This window comes from Colletotrichum siamense (genome assembly GCF_013390195.1).
Source record: "Colletotrichum siamense strain Cg363 chromosome Unknown KSG_Cg363_contig02, whole genome shotgun sequence".
Classification (NCBI taxonomy): Eukaryota; Fungi; Ascomycota; class Sordariomycetes; order Glomerellales; family Glomerellaceae; genus Colletotrichum; species Colletotrichum siamense.
In genome coordinates this window covers 4419028-4446933 of record NW_023501015.1, presented here as the reverse complement: position 1 = coordinate 4446933, position 27906 = coordinate 4419028, and the positions used below count along the sequence as shown (strand labels likewise).

General features: G+C 54.5%; 7 protein-coding genes across 7 annotated transcripts; 4 read left to right on the top strand and 3 right to left on the bottom strand.

The window, feature by feature from the left end:
- Positions 1-2397: 2397 nt before the first annotated feature.
- On the bottom strand, positions 2398-4167 carry CLAH10 (Aldehyde dehydrogenase; the record flags this gene model as incomplete). Its single annotated transcript, XM_036634987.1, has 4 exons — positions 2398-2537; positions 2704-3592; positions 3645-4044; positions 4106-4167. 4 exons carry the CDS (start codon positions 4165-4167, stop codon positions 2398-2400), a joined length of 1491 nt encoding a protein of 496 aa, XP_036499112.1.
- Positions 4168-10109: 5942 nt separating this feature from the next.
- On the top strand, positions 10110-12983 carry trf1 (Telomeric DNA-binding factor trf1; the record flags this gene model as incomplete). The annotated part of the gene is made up of 4 exons (XM_036634986.1): positions 10110-10182; positions 10301-10677; positions 10734-11322; positions 11377-12983. 4 exons carry the CDS (start codon positions 10110-10112, stop codon positions 12981-12983), a joined length of 2646 nt encoding a protein of 881 aa, XP_036499103.1.
- A 931-nt stretch (positions 12984-13914) lies between these two features.
- Positions 13915-15216, bottom strand: CGCS363_v003136 (uncharacterized protein; the record flags this gene model as incomplete). The annotated part of the gene is made up of 1 exon (XM_036634985.1): positions 13915-15216. One exon carries the CDS (start codon positions 15214-15216, stop codon positions 13915-13917), a length of 1302 nt encoding a protein of 433 aa, XP_036499104.1.
- Positions 15217-15453: 237 nt separating this feature from the next.
- CGCS363_v003135 (uncharacterized protein) lies at positions 15454-16745 on the bottom strand (the record flags this gene model as incomplete). Its single annotated transcript, XM_036634984.1, has 3 exons — positions 15454-15741; positions 15795-16059; positions 16117-16745. The coding sequence occupies 3 exons, from the start codon at positions 16743-16745 to the stop codon at positions 15454-15456; spliced, it is 1182 nt and encodes a 393-aa protein (XP_036499105.1).
- A 1749-nt stretch (positions 16746-18494) lies between these two features.
- CGCS363_v003134 (uncharacterized protein) lies at positions 18495-20157 on the top strand (the record flags this gene model as incomplete). Its single annotated transcript, XM_036634983.1, has 2 exons — positions 18495-18800; positions 18856-20157. 2 exons carry the CDS (start codon positions 18495-18497, stop codon positions 20155-20157), a joined length of 1608 nt encoding a protein of 535 aa, XP_036499106.1.
- Positions 20158-21164: 1007 nt separating this feature from the next.
- CGCS363_v003133 (uncharacterized protein) lies at positions 21165-22913 on the top strand (the record flags this gene model as incomplete). Its single annotated transcript, XM_036634982.1, has 4 exons — positions 21165-21387; positions 21517-21609; positions 21663-22022; positions 22369-22913. 4 exons carry the CDS (start codon positions 21165-21167, stop codon positions 22911-22913), a joined length of 1221 nt encoding a protein of 406 aa, XP_036499107.1.
- Positions 22914-25409: 2496 nt separating this feature from the next.
- Positions 25410-26102, top strand: CGCS363_v003132 (uncharacterized protein; the record flags this gene model as incomplete). The annotated part of the gene is made up of 1 exon (XM_036634981.1): positions 25410-26102. One exon carries the CDS (start codon positions 25410-25412, stop codon positions 26100-26102), a length of 693 nt encoding a protein of 230 aa, XP_036499108.1.
- Positions 26103-27906: the final 1804 nt, after the last annotated feature.

Below are 27906 nucleotides of genomic sequence, written 5' to 3'. Positions count from 1 at the left end.
GACTGACATGTCCTTCTGTATGCTGGATACCTTGGAAGCTATCGGGAACGTTCGATGTATTGCTAAAACTTCAAATTCATTGAACATCTATATGAGCTTGGCCATTTCGCAAGATTTAGCAACGGCCCAGGGAATTGAATCTGTACAAGAAAATTGCTATTATAGCATGTGACTAGTCCTGCACGTCCAAGCCATCGCTTGTCTGGCCTCAAGATCAACAGCCCGAAGGCACAGGTTCTTCTCACGAACAGAGCTCACCCTCGTCCATCACTTCCGTCATCTTATTGTTGTATCTCCAACCGAATACCCACAGAATCGGTTCAGAACTCGATAACCTCCATTTGACGCCGCTGAAGCCATGTGGCACGTTCGAAGCGAACATTTGTGGCGGGTTTCATGCGAACATACCGAAAAACTACATCATTCTTAGAGAACGTTAACGTCTAGTAACGAATTCGAAATTATATACGGTATAATAGGGCAATTCACCATGAGTATGGCGAGAGTACAGCCTCCGCGAGATCGTCAACGGTCGAGTTGACAACGGTACGCTGTCCCTAAACCATGTCAGTGCTAGCAGGTAGCGGGAGCATGGGAATCTCGGCAGACAAGCTCGATCGAATGACCATATCAACGGTCTGATCGGCTCTAAAGCCTATGGAAGACACAATAACTCCGTATCCTACGCTTTCTTTTAAAGGCGTTTCTCACGAGATATGCGATACCGGGAAAATGATGTCGAATGAGTAGGTGGACGTGTTGTGTCTCTGATATCTCTGATCTGGCGTCATTCATCTCTGTCAACGATTCATTCTCCGAATATACGTGAATTCTTGTCATGAATCGCCGGTGCACTTCTGTAGCAATCGCTCTTCGGCCGGAGAAGTCGCCCGCTCGCGACTTCCGACCTCGAATGGTAGCTCTAGTGGATCGTCAATTTCGATTGCGCTGGCCGGCTCAACGAGATGAAAATGGTCTGAGACACGAGTTATATCACAGGAAAGTGCCGTGGCTACTACTGCGCAGCCTATACAGTACTCATCGAGAGGCCCCGCGTTGAAATCGGCATGTCCGACAACCAACCGGAGAAGCACAGCGCCGAGTGCTCGCACCCGCGAGATGATGACCAAGAACCCCAGAGAGATCATCGTATGAATTCAATCCCGATTTAGTCCCGGCTGCTGTGAACTGGACACGGCAAAGGTAAGCACTTTTACGTGGTGATTGAGACTCCGCTGATGGTGCCAGAACACCGTGTAGATATGGCATGAGCTGCACTTTCAAGTCCAGCGAGTGATTCTAACTCAGCATGTCCCTGTCCTCTGCTTGAGTCGAGCAGAACCCGACGTGTAGTTTAGGGGCCATGACTTTATGCAGACCTAAGCTTAAGGGTGACTTGATATGGTTTCTGACGGGATGGCTTAGTCTCATGGCTGCAATTTGTTAGCCAAGTCTTTAAGATTCTTATTTTTCATGTCATTCATAGCTGCCTCGGTATGTATCAGCTATTCCAGTGAAGAAAGAAAACCAAGGGGATATCAGTGGTTGGGATGAGACTCTCATAGGAACAGATTCCACATCCTACTCATTCTATTGAGAGCAAACGAAGTCTCGGAAGAAGTCCCTCTTCCTCGTACTTTTTTCTAGTCCCCGTTATCCTCGTCGTCCCCGTCGTCCTTATCGTCCTTGTCGTCCTTGTCCTCGTCATGGCCCCTCATCTTCTTTCTTTGTGACACAAGGCGCACACGATACGGACACTCAACACCGTCTTCAAAATTTCGGGACTGCCTGCTAAAAATGGGATATACTACTTGATTGATTGACTACGGGCTTGCAACAGTTGCAATGTCCTACGGCGCAAGTAAGTACTTTTGCGACACTCAACACTCTGCAAAGACTCAGCGTGCCCAGTGCGCGGCTATGTGAGGTACCCTGGCGACTGGCCAACCCTCATGTCGGAGGTATTGGACCTGTGCCGAGACGACGCTGTGCTGCTGCTCTTGAGCTCGCCTCGCAGTGTCTTGTCGTGTGCGACTCACCAGTGCGGGCACTACATTGTATTCATTTCAAAGTAAGTCGCAGGATTGTCTTGTGGTTGAGAATCTCATATTCAAACTCCAATTAATTCGCAGCAGGATATCGGAAGAAGCTTTCCGCGACTGCCCGTGTCTAAGGTACACGCCGAGTAAAGTGGGGCCATCCGAAGTGACCGACCCACCCGGCGCCGGACCGGCCGGGCCGGAACACACACAAATCTCACAACCGCCACCACGCATACAACGGAACAATTCGAGTTATTTGGTATCATTCAAACTTGGTATTGCACAGTTACGTAAAGGTCATGTACACATTTGCGCCAGAAGTCCCCGCTTTTCATTACCTTTCCTTCCCGATCCCTTAGAACAGCGCGCCGCCCAGACGGATGGCGACGGACTTGTTCTGGGTGTAGTTTGCGAGGGCGGCCTCGCCGAGTTCTCTGCCGATTCCTGATTCTTTGAACCCGCCGAACGGGACAGAGTGGTGAAGCATGTTATAACCTAGGGGCGCTTTATTAGCGTGCCGTTTGGAGGCTTTGAGGAGTTTGTGTGAAGTGGTGAGGTGACCCGGCGATCCCGGAGGTCGTCCGAGAGCTCCGGGCGGGGGAAGGCGGGGGGACACGGGCCACGAGAGACAGTGCGGGGTAGAGTGGGGCAGAGAACTTACAGTTAACCCAGACGGTACCAGCCTTGAGCTTGTTGCCGACGCGGAGGGCGGTGTTGAGGTCCTTGGTGTGGACGGCGGCGGCCAGGCCGTAGTTGGTGTCGTGGGCGAGCTTGAGGACCTCCTCCTCGTCCTTGAACTTGGCGATGGCGCAGACGGGGCCGAAGATCTCCTCCTGCATGATCTTCATGTCGGGGCGGACGTTGGAGAAGATGGTGGGCTGGATGAAGTAGCCCTTGTCGCCGTGGCGGGCGCCGCCGGTCTCGATGGTAGCGCCCTCGTCGGTGCCGGCCTTGATGTAGCCCATGATGCGGTCGAACTGCAGCTGGGAGACCTGGGGGCCCTGGAAGGTCTCGGGGTGGAACGGGTCGCCGACCTTGTTGGCCTGGGCGCGCGCCTTGAACGCCGCGAGGAACTTGTCGTAGATGTCCTCCTGGACGAAGATGCGGGTGCCGGCGCAGCAGCACTGGCCGTGGTTGTAGTAGATGCCGAAGTTGACCCAGGAGATGGCCTGCTCGATGTCGGCGTCGTTGAACACGATGTTGGGGGACTTGCCGCCGAGCTCGAGGGTGACCTTCTTGAGGTTGGAGCTGGCCGCGGCCTTCATGATCTGGCGGCCGACGACGGTGGAGCCGGTGAAGGCGATCTTGTCAATGTCCATGTGGGAGGAGATGGCGGCACCGGCGACCTTGCCGAAGCCGGAGATGAGGTTGAAGACACCGGGAGGGAAGCCGGCCTCCTTGACGAGGTTGGCGAAGACGAGAGCGGACAGAGGGGTCTGCTCGGCGGTCTTCATGACGATGGTGTTACCGGTGGCCAGGGCGGGGCCGATCTTCCATGAGAGCATGAGAAGGGGGAAGTTCCAGGGGATAATCTGACCGCAGACACCAATCTGTTTGGGTTGTTAGTTGTTGCCCCTCTCTTCAACTTGTAGGTCAACTCACAGGCTCGGGGCGGGTGTAGTGGAACATGTCGGGGGCGACGTCAATAGTCTTGCCCTCGATCTTGTCGGCCCAACCTCCGTAGTACCTCAAGCAGCCGACGACGGCACCGACGTCACCCTTGGCCATGGAGATGGACTTTCCGTTGTCGAGAGACTCGACGGCGGCGAGGAGCTCAGCGTTCTTCTCGGCGAGATCGGCGAGCTTCAGCAGGTAGAGGGAGCGCTGGTTGGGGGTGGTCTCAGCCCAGACACCCTCGAAGGCCTTGCGGGCGGCGGCGACGGCGATATCGACATCCTTCTCGGTGGCCTCGTGGACGGAGCAGATGACCTCCTCGGTGGAGGGGTTGATGACCTCGAAGGTCTGCTTGTCGACACCCTCAACCCACTCGTTGTTGATGAAACTGTTAAACGCTGGGTTAGCCAAAGCTTCACTCGTGTGTAGAGGGGCATGTCGTCGCATACAGTCCAGTGGGCTGGGTGTAGGCGCCCGTCACCGGGGTCTTGAGCTCAACGGACAAACCCATTGTGATAGTTGTGTGTAAGAACAGATAAAACAAGTATTGGTATCAAGGTATCACAGACAAAAAGAAAAAAGTTCGTGAAATGGGTTTGGTTGTTGAGAGAGTCGTGAGAAGTGAGGGAGGAAAGATGAGAGATCAGATCCGGGAGAGCTGGGGACGACAGGACTGTATATAAAGCGGGGTATGGGGGACAGCACAGCACAGCTGGGGGAGGAGAGAAGTCCGCGAGAGTGACGCCAACGGGGATTCAGCGTCGCGAAGCCAGACATCAATGTCGGAGGCGAAGGCAGTGTGGATAGACCTTAGCGTGGGTAGCTCGGCGGGGGGGAGGGTGTACGGATGGGGATGGGTATGGGGGGCTAAGGAAGGGTGAGGGGGCATGGAGTTGTGCAGAACAATCAATCCCGAGGCCTGGTCTGCGGAACCGCAGATGGACATTGGACAAACATGCACATCCATGAAGCCGCACAACGTAAAGCAATGACTCTGGGTGGACTGCACCAGACGCAGGCTCTCCACAGGACGCATCTGCATACTGTATCCGGATGGAGCACACAGATAATTCCTAGGGGACTTTGGGCCCTTTGGCATGTGTAGACAGCAGCCAGACAGCAGACAGCAGACAGCAGGCACAGGAACACAGACAGAGCACACAGACCTGGGGTGTGACCGGGGTTGCAGCAATGGAGGGGCAAAGGGGAGAGGGCCACCCACAGCAGCCGGGCCTGGGGGACGGGGACTCTGAGGTGCGCCTCCTCATGCAAGGGAGGGCCAGCCAAACGGGGGATAGTGGGCGCCGCTTCGGGCCAACGCCTGTTCCTCTCGGCCACCTCGAGACGAGTCCCCCGGTCCCCTACGCCCAGCATCAACTTGAATCCCGCCTCTCCAGCCGAGCGGTCATCTTCCATCCACGCGCCAACCTCCAGACGAGAGGTCTTTCGGTGTTAAACCACAGCAACAGAGACCCGTGTGTCGGGCATTAGGAAACCCCAGGGCAGTGAGTTGCTGTGTGTGGATGATGCCTGTTGATTCGGCTCAAGCGTGTCGAGAATGGCACCCAACTGCGGTGCTAATTGAGTTCCCCCAGCCCAGCCCAGCCCATCTCCCATCCCCCGTTTTCCCCAGATTGTTAGTCGTCGAAACCAGAAACCATAATCGCATGATAGGAGCAAGGGAAATTAGACGGGCTTGCATCTTTCGTACTGCGTATCTCTACAGCAGGATAGGGTATTGTTGTGCCGTTGCCACACACACAGCAGCACAACAAGAGGCATCTATCTCCAGACCCCTCCCCCTCTCCGCTTAACCCCTCTTCGGGGCGGTTGTCACCCCGCATTTCTCCATCACAGCTTGCGTCTTCCATCTGGGAAGTGGCCAATCACAGCTGTCCAAAAAGGCTCGTCTGTCTGGAAGCAGCAGCCACACCCGCTTCAAAGCGGTTCATCTCTGGCACATTTATGGAGTGATTGCATAGCAAATACGTTGAGGACACCGGCAAGAGTTGCTGTGAGTGGCCAGGGCTCGATCTGAAGGACACGCTATGACAAATGCGCCGCCCCTGTGCATCTCTTCGGGGGTGTGTCACCTAGGGAACAGACGGGTTCCCGCGCTGATCTTGCTTGCACTGAAGACCAGACCGGACTGGACGAGCGCACATCGTGGGCCACCGCGTCGCAACTTGACCGTAATACCGTTGCAGTCAATGGCTATCCTAGGTCCTTGGGTTGTCGATAGTGTAGAGCAGTATGCCTGCTTACGGTGCTTAGCAATGCACTATCAAAGCTACAGAGGAACTACCCCAGACTGTGAGGAAGATCATGTTGGAAACCACGACGAATCATCAGTTCTGGATGGACGGAAGCATCCCGCAGGATTACTTGGACGATGCGAATCAGCAACTGCAGTCAGCAAGCAACTCGCCTTACCCTTGAGTGCCTGATGCCCTCTCTCCGAGTCAGAAGAAAGGCTGTCGGCATATGGGACGAAGCTCTGTCCCTGTTGTGCCTGTTGCCCGTCTCTCCAAAACCCGCGCCAAAACCCGTCTGGAGCCCCGGGATGAAAAGGCTCTGTAGCGTTCCTCCGCTTTCTTTCCCCTCCAACCCCACCTCTTCCACCCACCTTGACGACACACACACGTTGGTGGTGGTCGTGGTGGCTGGCCCTGCCTGCATGCTGCTGCTGTGCTCCGTAGCACCTTGAAGGTTACTATTAAGATTACCTTGAGAAGCGGAGGAATGACACCAGGGGCTGATCCACCATTCTCCAAGATTTTAACGCCGCAAGCCGTGATGATATTAGGAGATAAGCATCAAGGCACCGGATCGTGAGTTCGGGCGAGACTGCGGTGCTTTATGCCACGAGGCGCGAGGTGAATTGCCCCTCCTCACGCTGCTGCTGTGCTGCTCTCGGGTCGTCATTACTGCTGTTTGCCGGGTGCCTCAGTCTCGGCCCAAAGCCCAGCGAGATCCCTTTTTCTCTCGCTCTCGACTTCCCCCGCACAGAAAGAGCACTTGGAGGGTAGCAACAGGGGTGTCTCCAACATCGGGGGATGTCGGTTTATCATCCTGCAAACGCCGCGTCGGCGCTTTCTCAAGTTCCCACTGCTTGACCTTTCGCTCGCCTCGCCCCCCAGCTGCTGCTGGGAACCCAGAGAAAAAAGTCTGGGCGCTCGCCCGCCCAATTTCTCCCTCTCAGATTCTCCTACCGAAGACCCCTGCTCGATCGCTTCCTTGTCTCCGACATCATTCGACAGCAGCGAACCCTCTTGGCCGAAGCTGTTGGGGATTTTGTGGGGACCTGCTCGGTCTGATGGCAGTTTCACGGCTACACGGAGCTCCAGTCTTTTTTGGTCTCTTTTTGCTCTGCTGGCTCACCAACGCGTGGGTTCCGGGCGTGGAGCAAAGGGACGGGGTCACGGAGAAGGACCGATCCCCAAATGTGTGTTCTTCTGGGGAGAGGACGCAAATAGCATCTCGCCTCGAAACTTTATTTGTCGTGTCATGTTCTGAATAATCCGTCTCGCAAACCCGTTGTCTGCTGGTGTCGTGTGCACCAATATGCACCGCATGGCTTTCCTTTGGCGATGCTAGCCGCGCATTGCCCGTCCGGTGCGGCAGCAGCGGCGGCGGCACGCGGCGCCAAGATTCCGACTCGTCAAGTCTCCAGGTTCCGATAAACTGCCCGGTTCCGATTGTCAGTGTGACAAGTGTTGGTCATGCTTGGCCATGCTTAATTCCGGCGCCTGGCGTTGATGATTTCCGATGTGCTTGGTCATAATTCCATAATTCCACGAGCTTTGCGGTTTCTTGCGCGGAACCCGAGAGGAATCGATCTGCATCCGAACCGTGACGGGCGGCGCAGGAGCCGAGACATTGGTTGCAGCTGTCGTTGTTCTTGTGGGGACCCAACCGTGAGGCTTCTCGAAGCCAAGTTTTGTTGGCCAATGATACCTATTGCTGCTCGTCCCGTCCAATAGCCGGATTGCGATGTCCTTGGAATTGGTCGCTCTGAGAGGTCGACTGGGTTCGGAAGCTATCCTGGCTTGTCCTTGTTCCCCGCATTTGCAGCTTATTCAGAGGGACTGCCTCCAAAAGCCGCAATGTTACTCGGTACGGCAGTCCTGTCAGATCTGGAGCGTGGGCGTCTGTGAGTGTTCTGAGAGGTGCACGTGTGACAAGAGTTCGGTCGAAACATCAGGGTTCGCTCTTCTGGGTCCGTTCTTCAGCGACCGTGTTTGAAGCTGACGGACATGAAAGGAGCTTCAGACTGGAGGGGTTTGTACGTACATACAAGTCAGTATGAAAAAATGAAGGTGAAGCTGGAAATATGATATGGCTGCGATGCTTACTAGTGTGCGGATGCTCAAGCAACCAGAGGCTCAAAAGACTCCTACCTTACTATGCGGGAACTGGTCACCGCAGACGCCTAACGCCACAAAACCGATCCGTAACCTCCTGCCTGGCCCATGACTTCGGTTGCTGGCTAGAATAACACCGCTGTGTAACGCTTCCCAGCCATTTGACCCTAGGCTGACAAGGGTGGATGCAGTGTCAACGTTGGCATCGGTAAGTATGGGAACCGGCCACTCGGGCTCTTGACGTCCTCGACGAATCAGATATATGAACACTTCCATGACATGGGCCGGCCAAAAGGCAAACGCGTCTGCCGAGCCGCTGGCCCCTAGCACGTGGTGTCCGCCTCGTATGTCGGCTTGTGTGATCCCGGCAAGTCAGGAGTTGAAAGAGGGTTGGAGGGCTACCTCATGATAGCCCGAGGTGATAGCAGGTGAGATGATTTAGACGATGGGGAAGTTCATGATATCAGGGACTGTGGGAAATGTAGTCGCCTCAGCAGCGGAAACCCAGCTGATGTCCTCTTCTGTTCGGCATTATATGGTCGCTCTTGCCCTCCCAGCTAGCGGGTTAGCGCCAAGCATGTCATGGGTTTACATTGAATGGTTGGCACGATTAGCAGCGCCTGTGCTAGAAACCATCTCCTATTGTTTGGCAGCAACCACATGCACGAGGAGAATTGATACCAGCCAGGTTGGGTGTGGCCGGCATTGCTCACCATCAAGGCCTTGGCATTGGTGTTCTTGCCAATTCGACTAGAGGAGGCCTGAATTCCAGTAGCTTTGCTGAATGCATGGTTCGGTTTTGCCAAACTTGAGCCAATTTGTCAATTGCATTAAGAGCGTGTTCGCAGACAAGCAAGACGGCAGTATGTGAGCAGAGAAGAGTAGCTGTGGTTTTCAACAGGCATCTGAGATATATGACACTCAACCGAAGTGGCGATTGAGTGAATGTGATACTGAAATCAAAGCCGTACATAAAGATCCGCGTCTGTGAGAATTGGACGAGGTGTATATGCTGGTGGGATGAGATGCACTCAGAGCTGGGGTGAGAACAAACATGCTGCTTCTGTCCGATGGCGCAGTGTATAATTCCAATTTCGTCGTTCCGGTTGACCTGCAGGGCGCCTGGCCAAGCTTCTTGCTATGCCTGGCGGAGGGTCGCATACAATGTCTCGCTTGCCCGGTCAAACGGTGCCTGACTTACAAGCTGCGGGGCCTTTCGAGCCGGACTCACGGGAGCATCGACGCTACCGTAGACTAGGTAGGACGACGTTTGGACGCTTTGCTCAATGAGAACCCTTGCCCACGTACGGATAGCCATCATCTCAAAAACCTGAGAGCTGTTTGCTTCTCATGTTGCCAAGGGCGAAGCTCCAGGACCCCGGCGGTCTCGGCTGGCAGAACCGGGCCAGTAAGCGTCCATCTTGATTCGCCGCCTTAAGAGCTGGGAAGACACATGTGACTGGGATATGTCTTTCGATGAGAATCGCAAAGAATGACGTCACGGCAGATCTCAGTCTGGATGGCAATGAATTGGAGTTGCTCGCTGTCATGAGGAAAGACAGGATCGACTTCACCTGAACACGTTCAAGCCCGCAGGTCCATATGCGGTGAGAGTCTGGGAGAGGCATTCACTGGATAATAAGTCCCAGGCTGCATTGATAGAGTTGCATCAGCTACCAGACTAAAAAAATCGGAAAAACCTCGAAAAGGAGGGGCTGGGATTGACATCTTAACTCGGCGGGTTGGTGACTGCGGCTCCGAGGGGCAGAGGTGTCGAGAAAAAAAAAATTCCTGCGATAAGTGACTTGACCGGGATGAACGCACAGACCATTCTCATTTTTCCGTCTTCCGGCCAATCACGACGCCCCTTTTCCCGGCGACAAGCGGTGAATTTTCCCATCTGAAGGCAGGATCTTGTGTATCGGGAGTGACATCTTCTTTGGGGCAGATTATAAGGGCATCGGCGCTCGGATTTTCTCCCAAAAAGTTTTTCCGCCCAATCTGCAAGAACAGCAAAGATCACGATACCGCCCGCCAAGGTGCTACACGCCCTCCAAACCACCCCGAAAAGCTGTCTCCGTGCTTCCAGATGCTCATGGAGGGCATTGAAGCTATTGCCGAGGCGGCGCAGCCTCCAAAGGCGGAGGCGCACTCGCCGACAGGTACGCCTTGGCCTCCCACCTTCCCCGGCCGACGAACTTCTTCACCAGCTTCGGAGACCTTGATAGCGACCACCAACAGCCCAAAAGACAGTCGAGGAAGGTGCTGACTTGGTCGCAGGACCCGAAATGAAGCAAGAATCCCCGAGTCTTGTCACCGATCTGGGCGAGACCCCCCAATTCCCACTCAAGCGACCCCGCGATTCGAGCGCAGACGATCCAGATGCCGAGTCCAAGAGGTTAAAGGTTGACGATGAGGGTCCGCCTCTGGATCTCAACTTCGACATGGACGCGATGATTCAGGGCGTCATGATGGACATCAACAACGAGATGGGCAAGGTTGACGGTCTGGATTCTGTCCCGGACGTGGACATGTCCGGAGACCCTCTGGGATCCGTGTCGCAAGAGCCTCCCCCATCCACCGAGTCCCATACGCCTGTTCTCTCCGAACCGCTGGCCTTGATGCGACGGACAACTACCACTTGTTTGTCAAACTTTGTACGTGGCGGTCTCGTCAGTCTTGGTGGCACCGCTAATGCTTCCCCCGTCTGCAGGCTCTGCAGCTGCTTGTGATCCTGTCGCAACATGTCTTCGACGACGTATACCAACAATTACAAGAGAAGGACTCCGAAGTCTCCAAGTCCTTTGCCACGATAAAGTCTCTGTTCCAGCAGACACGAGCGATCTACTCGACTACCGACCTTATCCTGGATCCCGCCACGCTGGATCTTACTCTGCCGGATAACCTTACCGACGTCCAAGTCGCAAACCTTGCGAGTTTTTGCTGCGCGCTCTTTTCGTTCGATGGACACCACGATTCCACCTCAAAGGAGCTGCTCGCTTTGCAAGATCACTTCTTCTCAGTTTTCCTGCCTGGTGGCGAGCACGACACGGTCACGCAAGAAATTTCTGATCTCTTCGTAGCTGTCAAGACGCACCTCGTCATTGACGCAGTCACGACAGCGGACCAGTCAGCGCCGGTCGACCAACTGATTGCTGATGCTTTCTCTGCTGATTTGGAGGATAAGCTACGCGCAAGGCACGGGGGCTCAACTTTGACGACTGAGGAACAGTCACTGGTCACTGCTGTGCAAGAACGGAAGGCGGCTCTGATCTCATACGCCTCGGGTCTCCCAGACACCGGTAAGAAGTTCGACCACGTCTCTCTCTGTGTCATTGCTGACAGGTCACGTACAGTTCTTCTCAAGATCGGCTACCCAGATGAAGACCTTTTCCGCTTACTTAACATGTACCTGCGCCGCAAGCTGCAATCTCTGGCAGGTCTTGCTTCAAGACACGGCATTGAGCTTCCATCAACAATGTCGAACGGCGACCTGGACACATCGGTATCTCACGATTTGGATGATCTAGGAATCAACTCCTTGCTCGAGGCAACAGACGGCCTCGTTGCACAGTACCTCCCGACCGACGCCATCGATGGCTTGCCTCACGACCCTCAGCCTCCCGTCCCATCGACCGAGACCAGTGCTCCTCCCCCAGAGCCCGCCGCCGCACCCGCACCTGAAGCCCCCCCTCCAGCGCCGACAACGAACGGAAACACGGCCGAAGTCCAAGACTCAACGAACGATATCCTTGCCCTGGTCGCGCAAAGCACACAAGAATACGTCCGAACAACCCTCAACAACCTCTCGCCAGCACCGTACCAACCGACAGTACCAACGCCCACAGGAGCTGCTCCCGTCACACAAACGACGTACCTTTCACACTTGCAACAAACCCAGGCTCAGTCACCGTACTATGGCTACCCTCCGCCAGTCGAGCAGCCACCTCCGCCGGCACAGCACGATAACTCAGAGAAGCTGCCCCCTAGCCAGTCACTGCCTAGCGCAGTGCTCTATGATAGAGCCAGGCAAGCGGCGCTGAGCAAGACGAACAACCAGCAGAGGAGAGAAGGAACTACGTCAACAAGACGTCCCTGGACTCAGGAGGAGGAAAAGGCGTTGATGACCGGTCTGGACATGGTTCAGGGCCCCCACTGGAGTCAAATCTTGTCGCTCTTTGGTGCTGAAGGCACGCTCTCAAACATACTCAAAGACCGGACTCAGGTGCAACTCAAGGACAAGGCACGAAACCTGAAGCTCTTCTTCCTGAAGACCAACTCAGAGATGCCGTACTATCTGCAAGCCGTCACCGGTGAACTCAAGACGAGAGCGCCGACTCAGGCAGCGAGAAAGGAGGCCGAGGAGAGGGCACGCATGAACTCAGAGGAGGAGCAAGCGCGTGTCCAAGGAATCATGACTCTTGCCGGTGGCCTTCAGCATCCTCAGCAAAACCGCGCGAGCGCGACACCAGCTACTGCGCCCAGCACGCCCTCGCAGTCTGCAGCCCAAATGTCACATCATCTCGCTCATGCTACTACGCCAACACATGCCGCTGTTTCCGGGCCACCAGCGACGCCTGCCACGGCCACGCCGACCCACAACCGTGTACTACCGGCTTCCTCACCTTATGCGGCAACAGCAGCTCAGCTTTCCCACACACCTCATGCCCTGTCACAGCCACCTCACACCCCGACACATTCCCACATCCAACATCACTCTCAACCTGGAACGCCGCAGCCGCAGCCGCACCAGCAGCAGCAACAACAGCAGCATCATCAGCAGCAGCCTCAGCAAGAGCATGTTCAGCCGCAGGTCTCTCAGCCGGCGGAGGCTACTCCCCAGTACTCCACCGACGCTTCTGCGCCTGTGTATAGCCAGCAGAATGATGACCTGAAGGAGGCAGCTCTTATGCAGAGCTTGCGCGAACTCGAGGCGTACAGTAGCAGCGCCAGCTTGTCTTAGAGCGACGAGCAAATCAACGCTCAGTACTTTTATCAACCCCACATCCTCCACGACTACAGCGTCAACTATAGCATCACTTCGCAAACCTTGACCGACGAGGTTTGTAACGGCAACGGCACTCAGCAGTATCTCGTCAACAACGAGATCTGATGCCGGATGCTTTTTTCCAACAGTGTTAATACGGATACGGGAGATATCGATTCGCGCAGGATCATGTTCGGCCTTTTGTGGAATGTTCCGTCAGCGCCTGTCTACACATGATTTTGGGATACCAGAACATGGGCAAGTTCAGCGCGAGGAGATAGCGCAGTCATTTCTGAAGAGCGATTGTTCTTTATAGAATTATATTATATGGAGAGGTATTATGGACATTTGTCTGTTGTTGTTTTTTTCCAAAGGCGACGGGAAAGGAGGGAATTGGAGAACCAAAAAAACAAAAGTTTACAGAGGGAAAGAAAAAGCAGGGGCGGCACCAAAAGCGATTTTCTTGTTTGCTCATGATACCACGAATGACAGAGAGAAAAAAGGGGTAGGCGCGACGGATGGAGAAAAAGCGCCTTCAAGTCAGGGATAAGAAGATTACTGCATAGCGATAGGGAACGAATAAAAACAGCAAATTAGTGCAGTAAAGTGGATGAAACGCGAACGCATGTTAATGATATAATATAAAGAGTCTCTCGCTTTTCGTGGGCCTGGTAGAGCCGCGATTGATCGCGAGCGTCTTGGGGGTATCCCCAGCAATCGATCCGAGACTTCTCCTGCGCTCGACCGAGCTCGTCACTAGAAAACACCTCACTTCAAACAAGTCACGCAGGATTCTTGGAAAATGCAATACAGACAGCCATTTTCATCTATCGAACAAAAAAAAGACTACGCAAAGTCGCGTCTTAATTCCAACGCATGTCCAGCGAGTACTACCTACAAATCCGCCTCACCAACCTCCATCAACATTATCGAACGAGTTCATATCCTCACCGAACTTGGGCATATCCGACGACGCCGCCTCGAAGCACGGCCATCCCGTTGTGCGCATGAATTCCAGAGCAGAGACCTTGGCCTCGGGTCCGAAGCGGTTATAGTAGTCGCCCTTGTGTGGTCCGTCCTCATGCGTCTTGAAGGGATCGATTCCGCTCCAAGGAGTCTGGCCTTCTTTGCCGGCCATTGCACAAGGCCTCATCGTGTTGCCCCACACGATCACGGCGTCTGACTTGGAGAGATGGGTGGCCTCGTCGAAGACGACCGCACCGGCGGACCTCCAGAACTTGTCGTAGGGAACGTCTCGAGATACATGGGGTGTCGTGCAGAGCGCATCAGCGACGTCCAGGATGTCGACCATGAGAAGCTGGATCAGTTTGTGGGGCCAGACCTCCTTCTTCAATCTGGCAGCTTGCTCCTCAGCGCTAAGCCCTTCTTCTTCCTCGACACTCTCCTCATTGAGTGTGGCATCCGAGCTTGAAGAGTCTTTGTCCTTTTCTTCGTCCTGGTCAATGGTGAGCTTCTCGGAAAGAAAGTCGGCAAGGGTGGCGGTCTGCGGCTGGTTGTCAGGGTAGTGAGTAGGATCAAACTCCTTGACCTGCCAGAACTCGATATCGTGGTTAACAAAAGCGCGCAGGCCAGCGTAGTCAGCGCTGGTCTTCCACTTGTGACGGATTTCAAGCAGTTCAGGACGGTCCAGCTGGTCCAAGTCAAATTCATCATGCTGCACAATCTTGAGAAGCCACTCGCAGAGCGAAAAGGGTCGGCTCCAATGCCTTGGATCCCAGATCAAGAGATCGCCCTGGATCATTTTGATAAAGGACTCCACCTCAGAATGAATGTTACAACCGCGGACGATGAGAGGAATGTGAGGCTGAGCTGCCGAAGTATACTTATCCTTCATCGACCGGACAACAGTTGAGGCGGTGCTATGCAAGCAGCGAGCGAACTTGGTGACGTCTTCATTCCTCCAAGCTGCAGCATGGACAGTCTTGATATCGGGGTTGCCCATGTACAGCAAAGCAGTGACGGCGAGAACTTCTGAAGTACACGACTCCACCTCCCCGAAAATACCGACGAGACCGAGAACAACATATTCCAGATATGATTTGTACGTCTCGCGTGATCCCGGCTTCAGCATCTCCAAAAGAGCCTCGCGGTATGCAGCATTGATTGGTCCAAGTATGTCGACTTTTGGGGCGACCAACGACGGCTCGCTGAGGCTAAGACCATGGGTGCCAACATCGCCAGAGTCCATCATAGGCGGGTTGAGGAGCGTGTTGCCCAGACCACGACCCACGAAGAAGTCGCGAAGGAAACTGCCATAAAGCTTTCGATGATAAAGTCTCTCTGGTGTGTCGTCCTGGCAATTGTTGTCCATCTCGTCCGACGGCGATTCCACCTCTGGGTCGGCCACAGAGAGGGCGTTGTTGACTGCATCGACACGGCGCCGAGCGACATTCGTGCCGTCACCAAAATCGAGCCAGACGTGCATCTAGTCGTCTGACTCAGACTCTGGTGACCAAGTCTTGATCTTGTAGTCGCGGATAGCAAATGCAGCTGATTCCGGGTTGGACGGGCGCTTTGCGTGAAGTACCAGACTGTGCTTGTGTTTGATCTGGACAGCATAGGTCGGTCTGATTATACCCTCCCAGAAGAGATCGTCTCTGTCCACCATACCGTCTCTTCTCCTTGTGCCTGGGGCTGGGGGCTTTCTGAACGAGATTCGTACCGTGCGGCCGAGTTTGGTGATGCGCTTGACGGATTTGCTGAAACGAGTCGTCTGGACCAGGATTAGATGATTCTTCAACGACAGACTTCAAAAGAAAAACGCACAATATCAGGTGTCAATGTCATCAAGACGAAGAAGGAGTCGGTATCCTCAGTTGAGCGAGAACCTTGTTTCAAGAAGAAGGCGCGCTGCCGAATGCCTCGGATCTCTCGAACGTCGACGTAAAACCAGTACGCATCTTGGACCACAGACTGGGTCATGGTTGTGAGGGCATCTTCGGTGTTGTCGAATTCGAACTTTTCTGGATACTGCGTCTTACTGGAGTTGGCCGGAATCTGATGGTTATAGCGGCTTAAATCCCAATGATGACTAGGTAAGAGAGTCAGTTTCGCAAAGAGGTATCAAGCCGAAGATGAAAATACTGACACATGGCTGTAAGGGTGGTTTTGAGAGCTGGGAAAGAACGCGAACTTCTCCAGTGCGGTCGACGACTGAACCCCACGCCTCGCCAGAATTCGAAACTGACGTTGGCTGAAGATGTCGCGCAAGGTCTTCCAGCCCCGAGCTTCCTGGTTCACGTTAATGTAGCTGTCAATGAGATCCGTCTCTTCACGGAGTGCCGGTCCAAGACCATCGACTGAGGCAGTCTGGCCATCACCGAGGCTGAGGTTGATGATAGCTAGGTCGTTGGTCTCTTCGCGCGGCGAAATCAAATCGAAGGTACCTCGAGAAAGATTCTCGATGGACATACAGAATGTTCCAGCCGGGAATCTTAGAACTATCGAAAATACGTCTTTGGTCCTAGAAAAGGACTGGTTCTCCAAGTGCCGCGGGAAGCGGAAACGGATCCCGACATATGCTCGGCCACTGCCACCAGGGTTGGCGACAAAATCAGTCTCGATTCTGTCGGGGAAGCCTATCTTCTGGCCTCCAATAACTTCGTAGCTTCCATGACGAAGGATTCCACATGGGTGATACTCTGTGATTGCCGAAGGTCGGTTCTGGTTGTTGTGGCGTGGCCGCGACGAGCGTGGCAGGCGAGGAGGCCGAGGCATCTTGCCGCCCGAGTACAAGTGAGAAGGCGACACCGATGAGAAGAGTGCTTGAAATGGAAGTCGAGATAAATCACCACCAAGCAAACAAAAAGAGGATGGCAAGAGGAGATGAGAGCTGCAACAACTGGGTGGGTCTGGTAGGTATGTGGTAGGAAGGTAAGGTGAGGGATCGGGATTGAACCAGTGATCGGCGGGGAGAAAAGTTTGCGACCGATCAGCGGACTCGGAAAATGCAAATTGTTGAAAAAAAATTTCTTTCTGCGATTTTCAGTTGCGTTGCAGAAAAATTCGTGGGCAAGAGGGAGCAGAAAGTGCGTTGAGTGTGAGGTTGGGGGTGAGATTGGCGCAAGCAACCACGCTGCTAAATACCTTCTCCGGTTTTGAGGTCGTTCTGATTTGGGAGGAGTTTTTCCTTTTAGTGAGGACCTTCTTCGTTCCGAGCACGTTTCGAGGTGATTGGATCACTGCTACAAGGTGGCGCGATAAGCACACCCTCAAGAGTAAAGGCGCGAGGCGCCTCTCGGATCAAATCGCTCTTTCCATAATCAAAGGCAGATCATGACATGAACCGCACCGACCACAAGACAAAGAACCATTGCTAGCAGCCTTGAGTGAGGAAGGTATAGTGTTCATACCTGAGGCAGGCACGAATATGATTGCCTACCCTGATACATCATTTGGGACCGTACGATGGCAGAGAGCCCTACTGGTCGCGCCTTTTCCTTCACCTTAAACCGCCTTTCATAATCTTGCGCTCAAAAGCTATGGACTGGACCTTCCTTATTATCTGGGCGGCCTTAGCGGAGCCTGGAAACCCAATGATCCCTCTGGTTCTTCTTACATCTTTCCCTTTCAACGTCTCGTCAAAACACCATCTGCAACTTGGCCATTGTTAGCGTCACGATATCAGTTTTCCGGATTCCTTCGCCAAACAAAGCACAGCAAATTGCAACAGTCTCAGTTTTGTTTATTGGCTTCGATCAACATCGTTCTGCCTCAACAGTCACGTCAGATATTTGACAATCCTTCATCACCGATTCTAGTTCCCTCCGTCTCGACTGGCGGCAAAGACGGTCGCACGTACATCTGCAAGTCGCACCAGCTGTAGAGAAAATACTGAGCAATCATTCTGACCATAAGGCACAATAGGAAAATGGCGTACCCAAGAAACTTCTTCGTCGGATATGATTGCGCTATCCTTTTCCCTGAGGACGGAGTCCTGCTTGGCGGCTTCAACTTCGGCTTTCAGGGACAACTTGAGACGCGCCTTTGCGCCTACCCAGGTCAAAATCGACTCGTACTGAAAATTTATCTGCAACGACGTTAGGACAACGTTGAGACATACCATTACGAGCCACATGACCCATGGGAGAAGATGGCCATCGAACTCGAATTCCCAGTCGGAACTTGGACATACACCACCCAACCACTACCCCAAGAGCACCACGGGAGATTCTTCAACACAAATTCTCCCCGAAGCTACATCTTGGTGTGCCTACGTTCAGAATCCTCCCCTGTTGTGGAGGGACTCGGCTTGCTCTTCAGGCGGGAAGCCCCGGGTTCATTGGAGCTTGGTGGACTCGACGACAAGATAAATGGCTTCCGATCCCTCCGAGACATAATGAGAGAGAAGAATTTCAATCTCGTGATTGACAGTCGTCACTCTTCCGCAATATCATCTCAATTTGGTCTTCAACTGGATGTTTCACCTCAGAGTGGCCAGAATGGTGACAGGTGCGTTTTCCGCCGATGGAGACTGTTGCGCTGTCGTCCAATATTGAAGAAGCCCAAGCTGACGCAGCCTTGTCTAGACACGACTGGGTGATCGATCCCGACACAAACCAAATTATCAAGAAACCTGACGAGAAGGTCGCTGCAAGGAGATGCTACCAAACCGCTTCCAACGCATTCAATGCCTTAACAAAATCAGTCTTACAAGAAGAGCTTTGGGTCAATCGACATGTGAACCAGCTTGCTGAAAGTCCTTGCGAAGTCCACTTCGAACCAAAGGGAACACAAGTGACGGCGGATGCGAAATTCACCGACCCCGCTATGGTATGTATCTGTCTCTGCCTCCATCTGGACTGGTTCTCTAATAACATGAAAACAGCTGTCGACGTTGTGGATGTCGGTTCCCCATCTGACCAAAAACGGTACCCAAGTCACGTTAGCCGTCCACAAAGATGGTCAGGTTTCTCAATACAAAGGTACTGTGTCACGCGACGTGGACAAGACGCCTGGAGGAAGACTATCCATCTCGATTGACCCACCTGAAGCTGAAGCACATAGAGATTTAGCCTCTCTTGTGGCCTCTTTGAACGAAGCCACCACGGCTCGACTTCATTTTAACATCGACCGCAAGCTTTACATTCAACGGGTTGCCGCCGTGAAGGATGTGTTTGAAACCGACCTATCTCAAAGGTCTGCCGAGGATCGGGCGGCCAATCGTTTGCTAAAAGAGCTACTCGTCGGGGGCACGTCTGGCCCGATTGGTGACACAACACTCGAGCTTCCAAATTTTGACCTCGTCGGTGGCATACCGGACGCTTACCTCAAAGCGCTCAAATGGGAAGCTCCCTCCGATACTCGAGATCAATACTTCAACTACGTGACTAACCGCACCCGTCTTGGTCTCGTCAGCATAACAGGGGAATTCACAGTAAACCTTCTAGCGGTTACTGCCATTCTTTTCACAGCCAATCCATCAATCGGCAAGGTGTTTCTTTCTGCTTCGACTGATATACGTTTGTACGCCATCGCCGAAAGGATTCAAAATTTGGGTCTGAGAATCAGCAGCAAACCCAACATACAAGATCCCACCCCGCTCGTTGTCATCGGAAGCGACCTAGACTTGGAAGTCGACGAATTCATCCTGAGGATTTCACAGCCCAATGTGAAGCCTCGTCACCATCTCTCTGTTTGCTGCCGACTCCTCGGACTCATGAATTACAAAGCCGGTTGCTTTCCAGACTTGGACCATCCCAAGCTCAAGAAGATACGCACCAAGATTTCCACCGAAAGCCGGTACAAACACATTCGTGACGTTCACGGCAGCAAAGCAAAATTCTGCAACGATTTTGTCCAACGTGGGCATATAAGAGGGTTGATGGAGTCGATCGTCAGCGCGGCGGATGTGTTGGGCACCATGCCTGATGTTTGTCGAGACCACCCATATGACGAAGTACGGAAGAAGGCGAAGGGTATTGTTCTTCACCATGCCGCTTCGATATCGAGGAACGATGCTCTGGTTGTTCTCGGTGATTGTTTCAAACCACTCGCGATGGATGGCTGTGAGAATCGACGGGTTAAGCCGCTTATTGGCGAGAATGGTGATCATTACAACGCATTCTTTGAGGATGCTGAGATGTCTATTATCCGGTTCATCATATGGTCTGGACATCCGTTCATCTGATTGGGGTTTATAGGTTAGGCGTGGTACACTTGCTTCTAAGATGCACAGCTTGCCGAAGTTTGTGAACATTGATACTCCCTAGACAGGTTGTTAGAAATGAGCATTCGTTCGGGCATCGCGAGTACAAGAAATTCGTTCTGTATGATGGTCATTAGGCAGTCCAAATATGTGCCCATTGCTATGTCTGCTCGCCGACAACCCCTTCCGCAGCGGGACTTCATATAATGACAGATCGAACGCGTCCTGCCAATTTCCGGTCTTACCAAAGACGCAAGCGGAAGGATAAGTATGTTAACCGTGACTCCAGTAGCTTCTATGAAGCAGCTTTCGTGGAAGCAGGAACAGCACATCTGCCTGATGTTTCAGGTTTATGATCAAGTCTAGCTGGACGATGAGGAACGACAAAGACAACGAAGACGACGACGGCAACGGCATTCATCATCCTGTCTCCATCTCGCGTCGAGCAAACATCTGACCTGTCTCATCTTTCCTCCGGAAAGCCCGTCAACGTCCCACGAGAAACGGGTATCAGCATCCCGTACAACCTCCATGAGGCACACCGCCCTTAGGCAATCGGCCAAACATACATCACCTTACCCAAGAAGCCTCGTACGCCTCGAGCATTCTTGTTCTCTCTTTACCCTTGAATCACAAGGCCCGTTTCTGATAAACCGGTGCGTCTTATCATTTTTCACGGAGCCTCACATACGCGACACCGCCCCTCGTGCTCCCGCTGAAGGGGTGGGCTGCCTTACCACGTCACGCCAGTTTGCCTCTCGCCGATCCCCTGGTATGCCTCTTGTCTCTGTAACATCATCGCAATGCCTCACGGGTGCCTGCTCACCGACATTTGGCGAGGTTGAGGAGGCGTATGACTGTTTTTAAACCCGCAATCCCCAAGCAGCCTGCTTACCTCTGCCTCCTGAAGCAACTCTCGACAACTTGAACCTAATCACTCCCAAACTTTGACCAAACTCACAATCTCTTTGCCAATCTGATTGCCCAGCATGGCCTTCAGCAAAAAGAAACGCCTGACTCCGCAGGAGCTTGCCCGGCTCTGCAGCTTTGCCCACCCCATGGGCCTCCGCTGCCCCTATGCCAGAGTCACCTTGACCAGGGACGGCGCCCGCTTCGCCTCGCCCTTTTGCAAGATCCACTGCTGCAAGAAGATTGATAACGGCGCTGCTTGCACGAATGTGAAGACCAATAGCCGTGGATACTGCACCCAGCGTACTTGCCCTTGAACCCCTTTTCAATCCTCTCACTCAATCATTCACGGCCTTCTCTCCATCGTATCACCTCATGCTTCTCACTTCCTTCATACTCTTTGCTTCAACAGCCCAGCTGACCATCGTCCAGACCTTCTCTGCACCGGCATAATGAACGGTCAACGCTGCACAAACTACGTCAAATCCTACGATCCCAAGGAATACCAATTCTGCGCCCAATTCCGTATACCCCCTTTTCCCACCCTCCTCCAACATCCCGCTAACACACCCTCCCAGACAACTGCCTCCAACAAGGCTGCAAAAACGAACGCATCCACCAAGGCGACGTCGACCTCCGCTACTGCCAAGACCACCGCTGCGTCCGGCCTGACTGCACATCCCCCCGCGCTCCAGGCGGCAGCACCCACTGCGCCTCGCACACGTGCGCCGCGCTGGCCTGCTTCGCCGCCTGCCCAGGCGCCTCCGGCGACCCCCACGACCCCTCGCGCTTCTGCGACCGCCACCGCATGTGCCACACCGCCGGCTGCCGGCAGTTCGCCCACGTCCGCGCCGACGGCGTGCCCTCAAAGCACTGCGGCGCCCACTACTGCCGCTGGGAGGCCGAGGGCGGCTGCGACGGGGCGCGGGACCCGATGAGTGCGGACGGGGTCTGTGGCGCACATACTTGTGTCGAGGCGGGCTGTCTGCGGGCCAGAGACCATCGGGAGGAGGGCGCGCAGTGGTGTAAAGATCATACGTGTAAGAGTCGGGACTGTCGGTGGAGGAGGTGGTTGGGGGAGTATTGTCGGGAGCATCAGTGTGGACGGCCGGGATGTCCGAGGCATGGTGAGCATAACAACTACTGCGATAGGCATCGGGCTTGTACCACGCCGGGATGTGATCGGTTCCGAAGGATCGATGGGGAGAATATTGGTTTGCACTGCGAGGAGCGTGAGTATCTCTCAACATACTTACTGATATAGGTAAACTGACATCGGCCCAGACTCCATCACCCGGTGCAGGAGAGAAGGCTGCGACGTGCGCGTCGTCGACAACACGGAGCTCTGCGCCAGCCACCTCTGCAGCTGGCGGCCCTGCCGCAACGAGCGCGCCCTCTTTGGCTCGGCGCTCTGCGCGCAGCACAAGTGCGCCGTGCCGACGTGTCCGCACCGCCGGACACACATGAACTACGACCCCATGTACGCGGTGCTAGGCGGTGACCGCGCCGCGGAGCTGCTCATGTCGGCGTTCTGTAACGGCCACGCCTGCCGGCACGAGCAGTGCCCGCTGAGGGCCGAGGGCGACACGCACTTCTGCCGAAGCCACGCGCGGTGCCGGCGGCCTGGGTGCACGAGGGTCGTGGAGCTCGAGGGGGAGGATCCGACGATTTGTTTGGAGCATAACCGGATGGGGCCGCGGGGGATGGGCAGGAGAGGGGCACTGGGCGGTGATCCGTATGGGAACGGGCATGGGAACGGATATGGTAATGGGGATTATGGGTATGGATGGCCTGGTGGCGGCGTTTGGGGTGTGAATGCTGCCATTTGAGGCTGGTCAGGGATGGTTCTTTGGGTTAGAGATGTTCTGGACACAAAATGGCGGGCGTTATTTCAGAGTAGAGCACTTGCTCCGAACTGTTGTAAAGAGGTGCAGACAAACAGACCTGAACATTACTTCTACTCATCGATGAGCACTGTGGAAGACAGCCGTTCCACAATAGGTCTCTCGAAACGTCTCCATGAATGATACGACGGAGGTGTTGCTCCCAGACAGATCCTTGGGCATAAGAGAAGAGTCTTTTTTGTCAGCATCAAGTGTAACCCCAAATGATTTAAAAGGGCCGCTCCCAAGATATACTTAAGTTGGAGAAGGCTGTGAGCGTTCTGCTCTAATTCCTTCCAACCTTGTCAGCAGCAATACACCCACTTGTGGCATGAAGAATTGCAACCTCCTCGCTCGAGAGGTTCCGTCAGCTTTTCGTCAGGCCGGCTGCTGTACCCGTGGCAGCGAGGCAATTGAACATGATTCCAACTCGCCAAGCCAAGCAGTTGTTTTCTCACGCACAGCAATACCAGCCAAGCCATTCTGCGGTCCAAAAATAAGCATCATCGATCCCCGTGATAGCTTCGTGTGATGTCGCGCATCAAAGTGCAGGAAAACGCGCTCGACCTCAGCCTCAGCTTCGGGCCGTGTAAGCACAAGCAAGGGCCACCTGTTCAGTGCGGGGAAAGACGACGATGTGGCTCATCTCGCATGAGTTCGCAGACCGGTCTTCATCGCACCACTTACACCGTCGGCGCAGTCCACCACACGCTTGCCACCCGCACAAGGCAACGAGACCATTCTGGTCCCAATCAGGTAGCGGAGGGCACCCAAACATCAAGCCACCAGAGACTATGAGTCTTGTTGAGAAAGTTCTGGACGCTTCCGGTTGCCTCACAAAGGCGGCGATGTCGAGACACAATAGGGAGGGACTGTTTGTCGAAGGAATGGCATCCTGACCGTTTCGCGGACTCGTGAGGGCTGAAAGCCGCGGTCGGAGGGAGTCAAGGCAAAGTGGACAATCCTCGAAGGGTGCGCCGGTATCGAGTCTGGTTGAAAGAGTTGGGGTGGTTAAACGGTAGCCTTGTCGGGGCTATGTCGACGACCTGAGGGATATGGAGGGTCAGAAACCGGTGTTGGTCGAGACGTTGAAGGAGAGAGGAAAAGGTACGTATCTCTCTGCTCAAGGTCTGGCCCAGCCAGTGAAAGCAGAAATGTGGAGGGAGCCCAAGCGCAGGGTACGTACAGTGCTGATGTCCCCAAAATGGCATTTCTTGACAGTGTAAACACGGACTGACGGCAGACTTGGGGCCCTCCAATCACCTGCGCAGCGCATCATCCCGCCTTTGGTCTCCAAAACTCTCCACTAAACAACACCATCACCAAACGTCAACGCTCGCGTCTGCGCTACAGGGAATCGCTTTGTACTCTATTTCCAAGCTGCATGAAAGAAGAAACTTACCGTCTCCTAGTCGCAGCGTCTTGGTCTTTGGGGTTTTTCCGTTTCACGCTCGCTAATCCCTGACTCTTCCCCCCAACGACTGGGATGGGCGACCGTCAAGTCGTCACAGCCCCGGAGCCGGTTCCGAATGACCTCCTTTCGCGTGAGACATCCCCCTCATGCGCTCGCGGCCAAACGACCTGCGAGGTCTCACCGCACCCAACTTGTGAGGATGTCTACATGACTGCTACACACATCTTCTGAGTCCTCGTTCATCCCACAACCAAGTCAGCATTATGACACCCGACACTTGCTACTCACCATCTCCAGGGTCCTCGACACCAACAGGGGCAGAATAAAGGAAATGGCGTCGTCTTCGTCCGCAACCTGCTCACCTTCTTGCAACTTTACTGCCCCCAAAGTCCTCCCACACACACGCGCATACCTCACCGCGCGCCAGCCACCGAACCGGCACCCATCCCTCTCCTGCCCACGCGCTTGAGCCTCGTGGTCGCTGCCTTCTTTCGAGTAGGGCACCTCGATGACTCGATATTCTTGAGGCGCCCTCCTCCCTCCCCGTCCGAAATGGCATGGCTCTCCCGGGACGATGGTTGAGTCCTATGCCAGGGCGCTGCCTCGCATGGCCCCGTTAAGTCAAGCCTTACCCGCTTCCCGCTGCGGCCATGCCGTCGACTCACGAATCCTCGCTCGTCCCTAGACCCTAAGTCTTCTGCTCCGATCACCTGCATATCGTCCTAGCCCTTGTGGTCTACTGTCTTTACTCGCAGATTTCCATATTAGTACCGCGATCTCTCCCTTTTCCGGTATCATCGAACCTATCCTCTTCATCATCGTACTACTTACACAGCTACCCAAGCCATACTTTACACAGCTTCAGCCAAAGGGCTTCCAACATCAGTTGAAAGCCTTCATACACAACAACAAAGACACCTAACAACCTTAAAGACTGCGAATCTCGTCGCAGTCCTCGTCCCACAGCCGAAGTGGGCAACGAGTGCGACAAACTCCCAAAACACCACCGCCTCAAGCACACCACTCATATGTCTAACCGCCGCTGGTACGTTGATACCGCACCGGACGGTCGGACACAGTACATCTCTCTCAAACGATCCCGCTCGCACCACTACTACGGTTACCCTCGTTATGAGCAGCCGCAGTGCTCGCCGCCGGTGCAGCACCACCGCTGTTGCCGCGACGACTGCTGCCACTTAGGCCGCGATGAGTGGAACGACCTGGTTGAGCGGGAGCGCAAGCTGCGCGAGTCCAACGACTGCCTCGCCCGCGAGAACGTCTCTCTCAAGGCCAACTACCAGGCCGCCGAGGCCGAGGCACGCCGGCTCGGCGGCATTGTGCCCATCCTGCAGGCCGAGAACCAGGCGCTCCGAGACGAGAACGCGGCGCTGCGGTGCTCGCTCGAGAACGCCGGCGGCCACACGGGCAAGTTCCACCGCGAGGTCGAGAAGCTGCGGCACCGGCTGCACAAGATCGAGAGGGAGCGCGACGCGCTGATTGCGAGGGTCAAGGAGCTCTCGAGGCACTACGTCTCGGACAAGGTCGAGGAGCTGAGACGGATCATCGTCAACTGGGAGCGCAAGTTTGACGTTGTCGATGACCACAACAAGAGACTGCGGAGGGACATCGAGGACCAACGGTGCATGATTCAGGAGCAGGAGGAGAGGCTTCGCACCTACGAGCGGATTCTGCGTCGGAATGGCTATGCGAGATTCGAATGAGAGAGGATCTTGGATGGAGGGATGAACATATGTTTTTGACTTGCATTTCGCGGATCTCTGATGGATGCGCGAAGACGTTAGTATTACTGTTCAAGCGAAAGTAATCATCTTTCTTTGGCGGGAGGATGTTTGGCTGGATATGCGATACAGGAAGCCGAGTGGTAAGTCTCTTCCCACAAGCACATCTTCAGAGGTGAAGTCTAACATTTGATGCATGCAGGTTTTCATTGGAGATTGTAGGATTCTATCATGATTGGTCTTTGACGCAATAGACTTCGACTGGCGATGCTTCATTGGACATCCCGCCATGCAGGTGCGGTATGGCCCGAGAAGATTGCAGTCTGACCTTCGTTCACGACATTTCATTTGTCACGTCTTTCGGCTGTTGTTTGCATGCATTTCCTCTGCTTTTCATGGGGACTTTTCTTCTCTATTCTTTTGAGGTCATGTCAGGGGACGACTCGACGGGTCACTTCTTTCACGCCATCTGCTGTAATTCAAGGGTATTACTAGACACCAAATTGACACTTCGAGACCTAGTCTCTCCACGCTCATGAGAGAATGGAGCGAATTTCAGTGACAGTAAGCAGTCTATTACAAGCGCGAAAGTGTCAAAAATAGCGAAAGGGGCCTCAGTGACTCGACTTCGGCACAGGATCCCGTCAGCAGATTCGTCGCGAGTCGCAGACAGACCAAACCCGTTCCCATGACGCCAGGCTCCCACACCTCCGAACCTCAGCTCCCCATCACTCCTAGCAACCCTTCCCACCACCACCATCTCGACAAATCAACCTAGAAGGGTGGTCTGGACTCGTTAGGTAACCCGCCTGCCTGTCTGCCTGCAGCATCAGCTCATTATATAAGCGCACACCTGCTTACGTACACCTTCTGCAGCGAAGGTCCTGCTTGCCAACGCATCACACCTTGGTCCGAATACCTACCTTACGTAACCTTCAACAGCGCCAACACACTGCAACACCACCGTCGCGCCCGCAGACCGCAGCGCTGAGCCCACCGCCGGCGACAAGGGTGGTTGCCGTCCATCTAGCGATGGTGTGCAGCTTAAGGCTGCAGCTTCCAATCTTGCGTTGCCAGGGCCTGAGGCGACTAGGCGACCCATTTCCCGCTGCCTGCCTGCCTGCAGTCCCTCACGCTTTCTCGCGATTCCGGCCAACGCAGGCTACTTTGGGCAACGCGCAAGTGCGCACAACGCCCATTCGTACCCTCCCCCTCGAAGGATTCCGCGCTGGATCGATATCCTTGGAATAGCAGCACTGAAGAGACCAGGGTCTTGCTCAGCTCGTTCGTCACCTACCTTGCCTTATTCCGGTCCCCTCCGGCCCCGCGAGGCCAACGATACGATTCTTGGCCCTGGGCTGCGGTACACCTTGGCTAGAGTGCTGACAGACACCGAGGTGAACGAGTGGATTCCCATGTCCGAGAAATCTCAGCCCGGACTTCGGGATCCGTTTTGGGACATACGAAAGGAACCTGGAAGGTACTTGGACGGACACCTTTGGGGGGCTGGACCGCAGCTGCCTGCTTCATTCGCCGAGCTCCCAAAATCCTGCGAGATTTGCCACGGAACATGAAGGCAAGGGCTGCGGGGGTATTGGAGGTCAACAGCACCGCGGTGCTCTTGCTTCTTCGTGGGGGCCAAGACTTGTGGTTGAAAGAAAGATGGGAGGGACCACTCTGGCGAAACGGTGACAGGCGCCTGCCTGCCGCTGGACCTGTTACCGGCACGTCCTGGGCTAGCGCGGTGCCCGCCCGCCGCTTTTACTCTCGCAGAGGTAAGGCACCA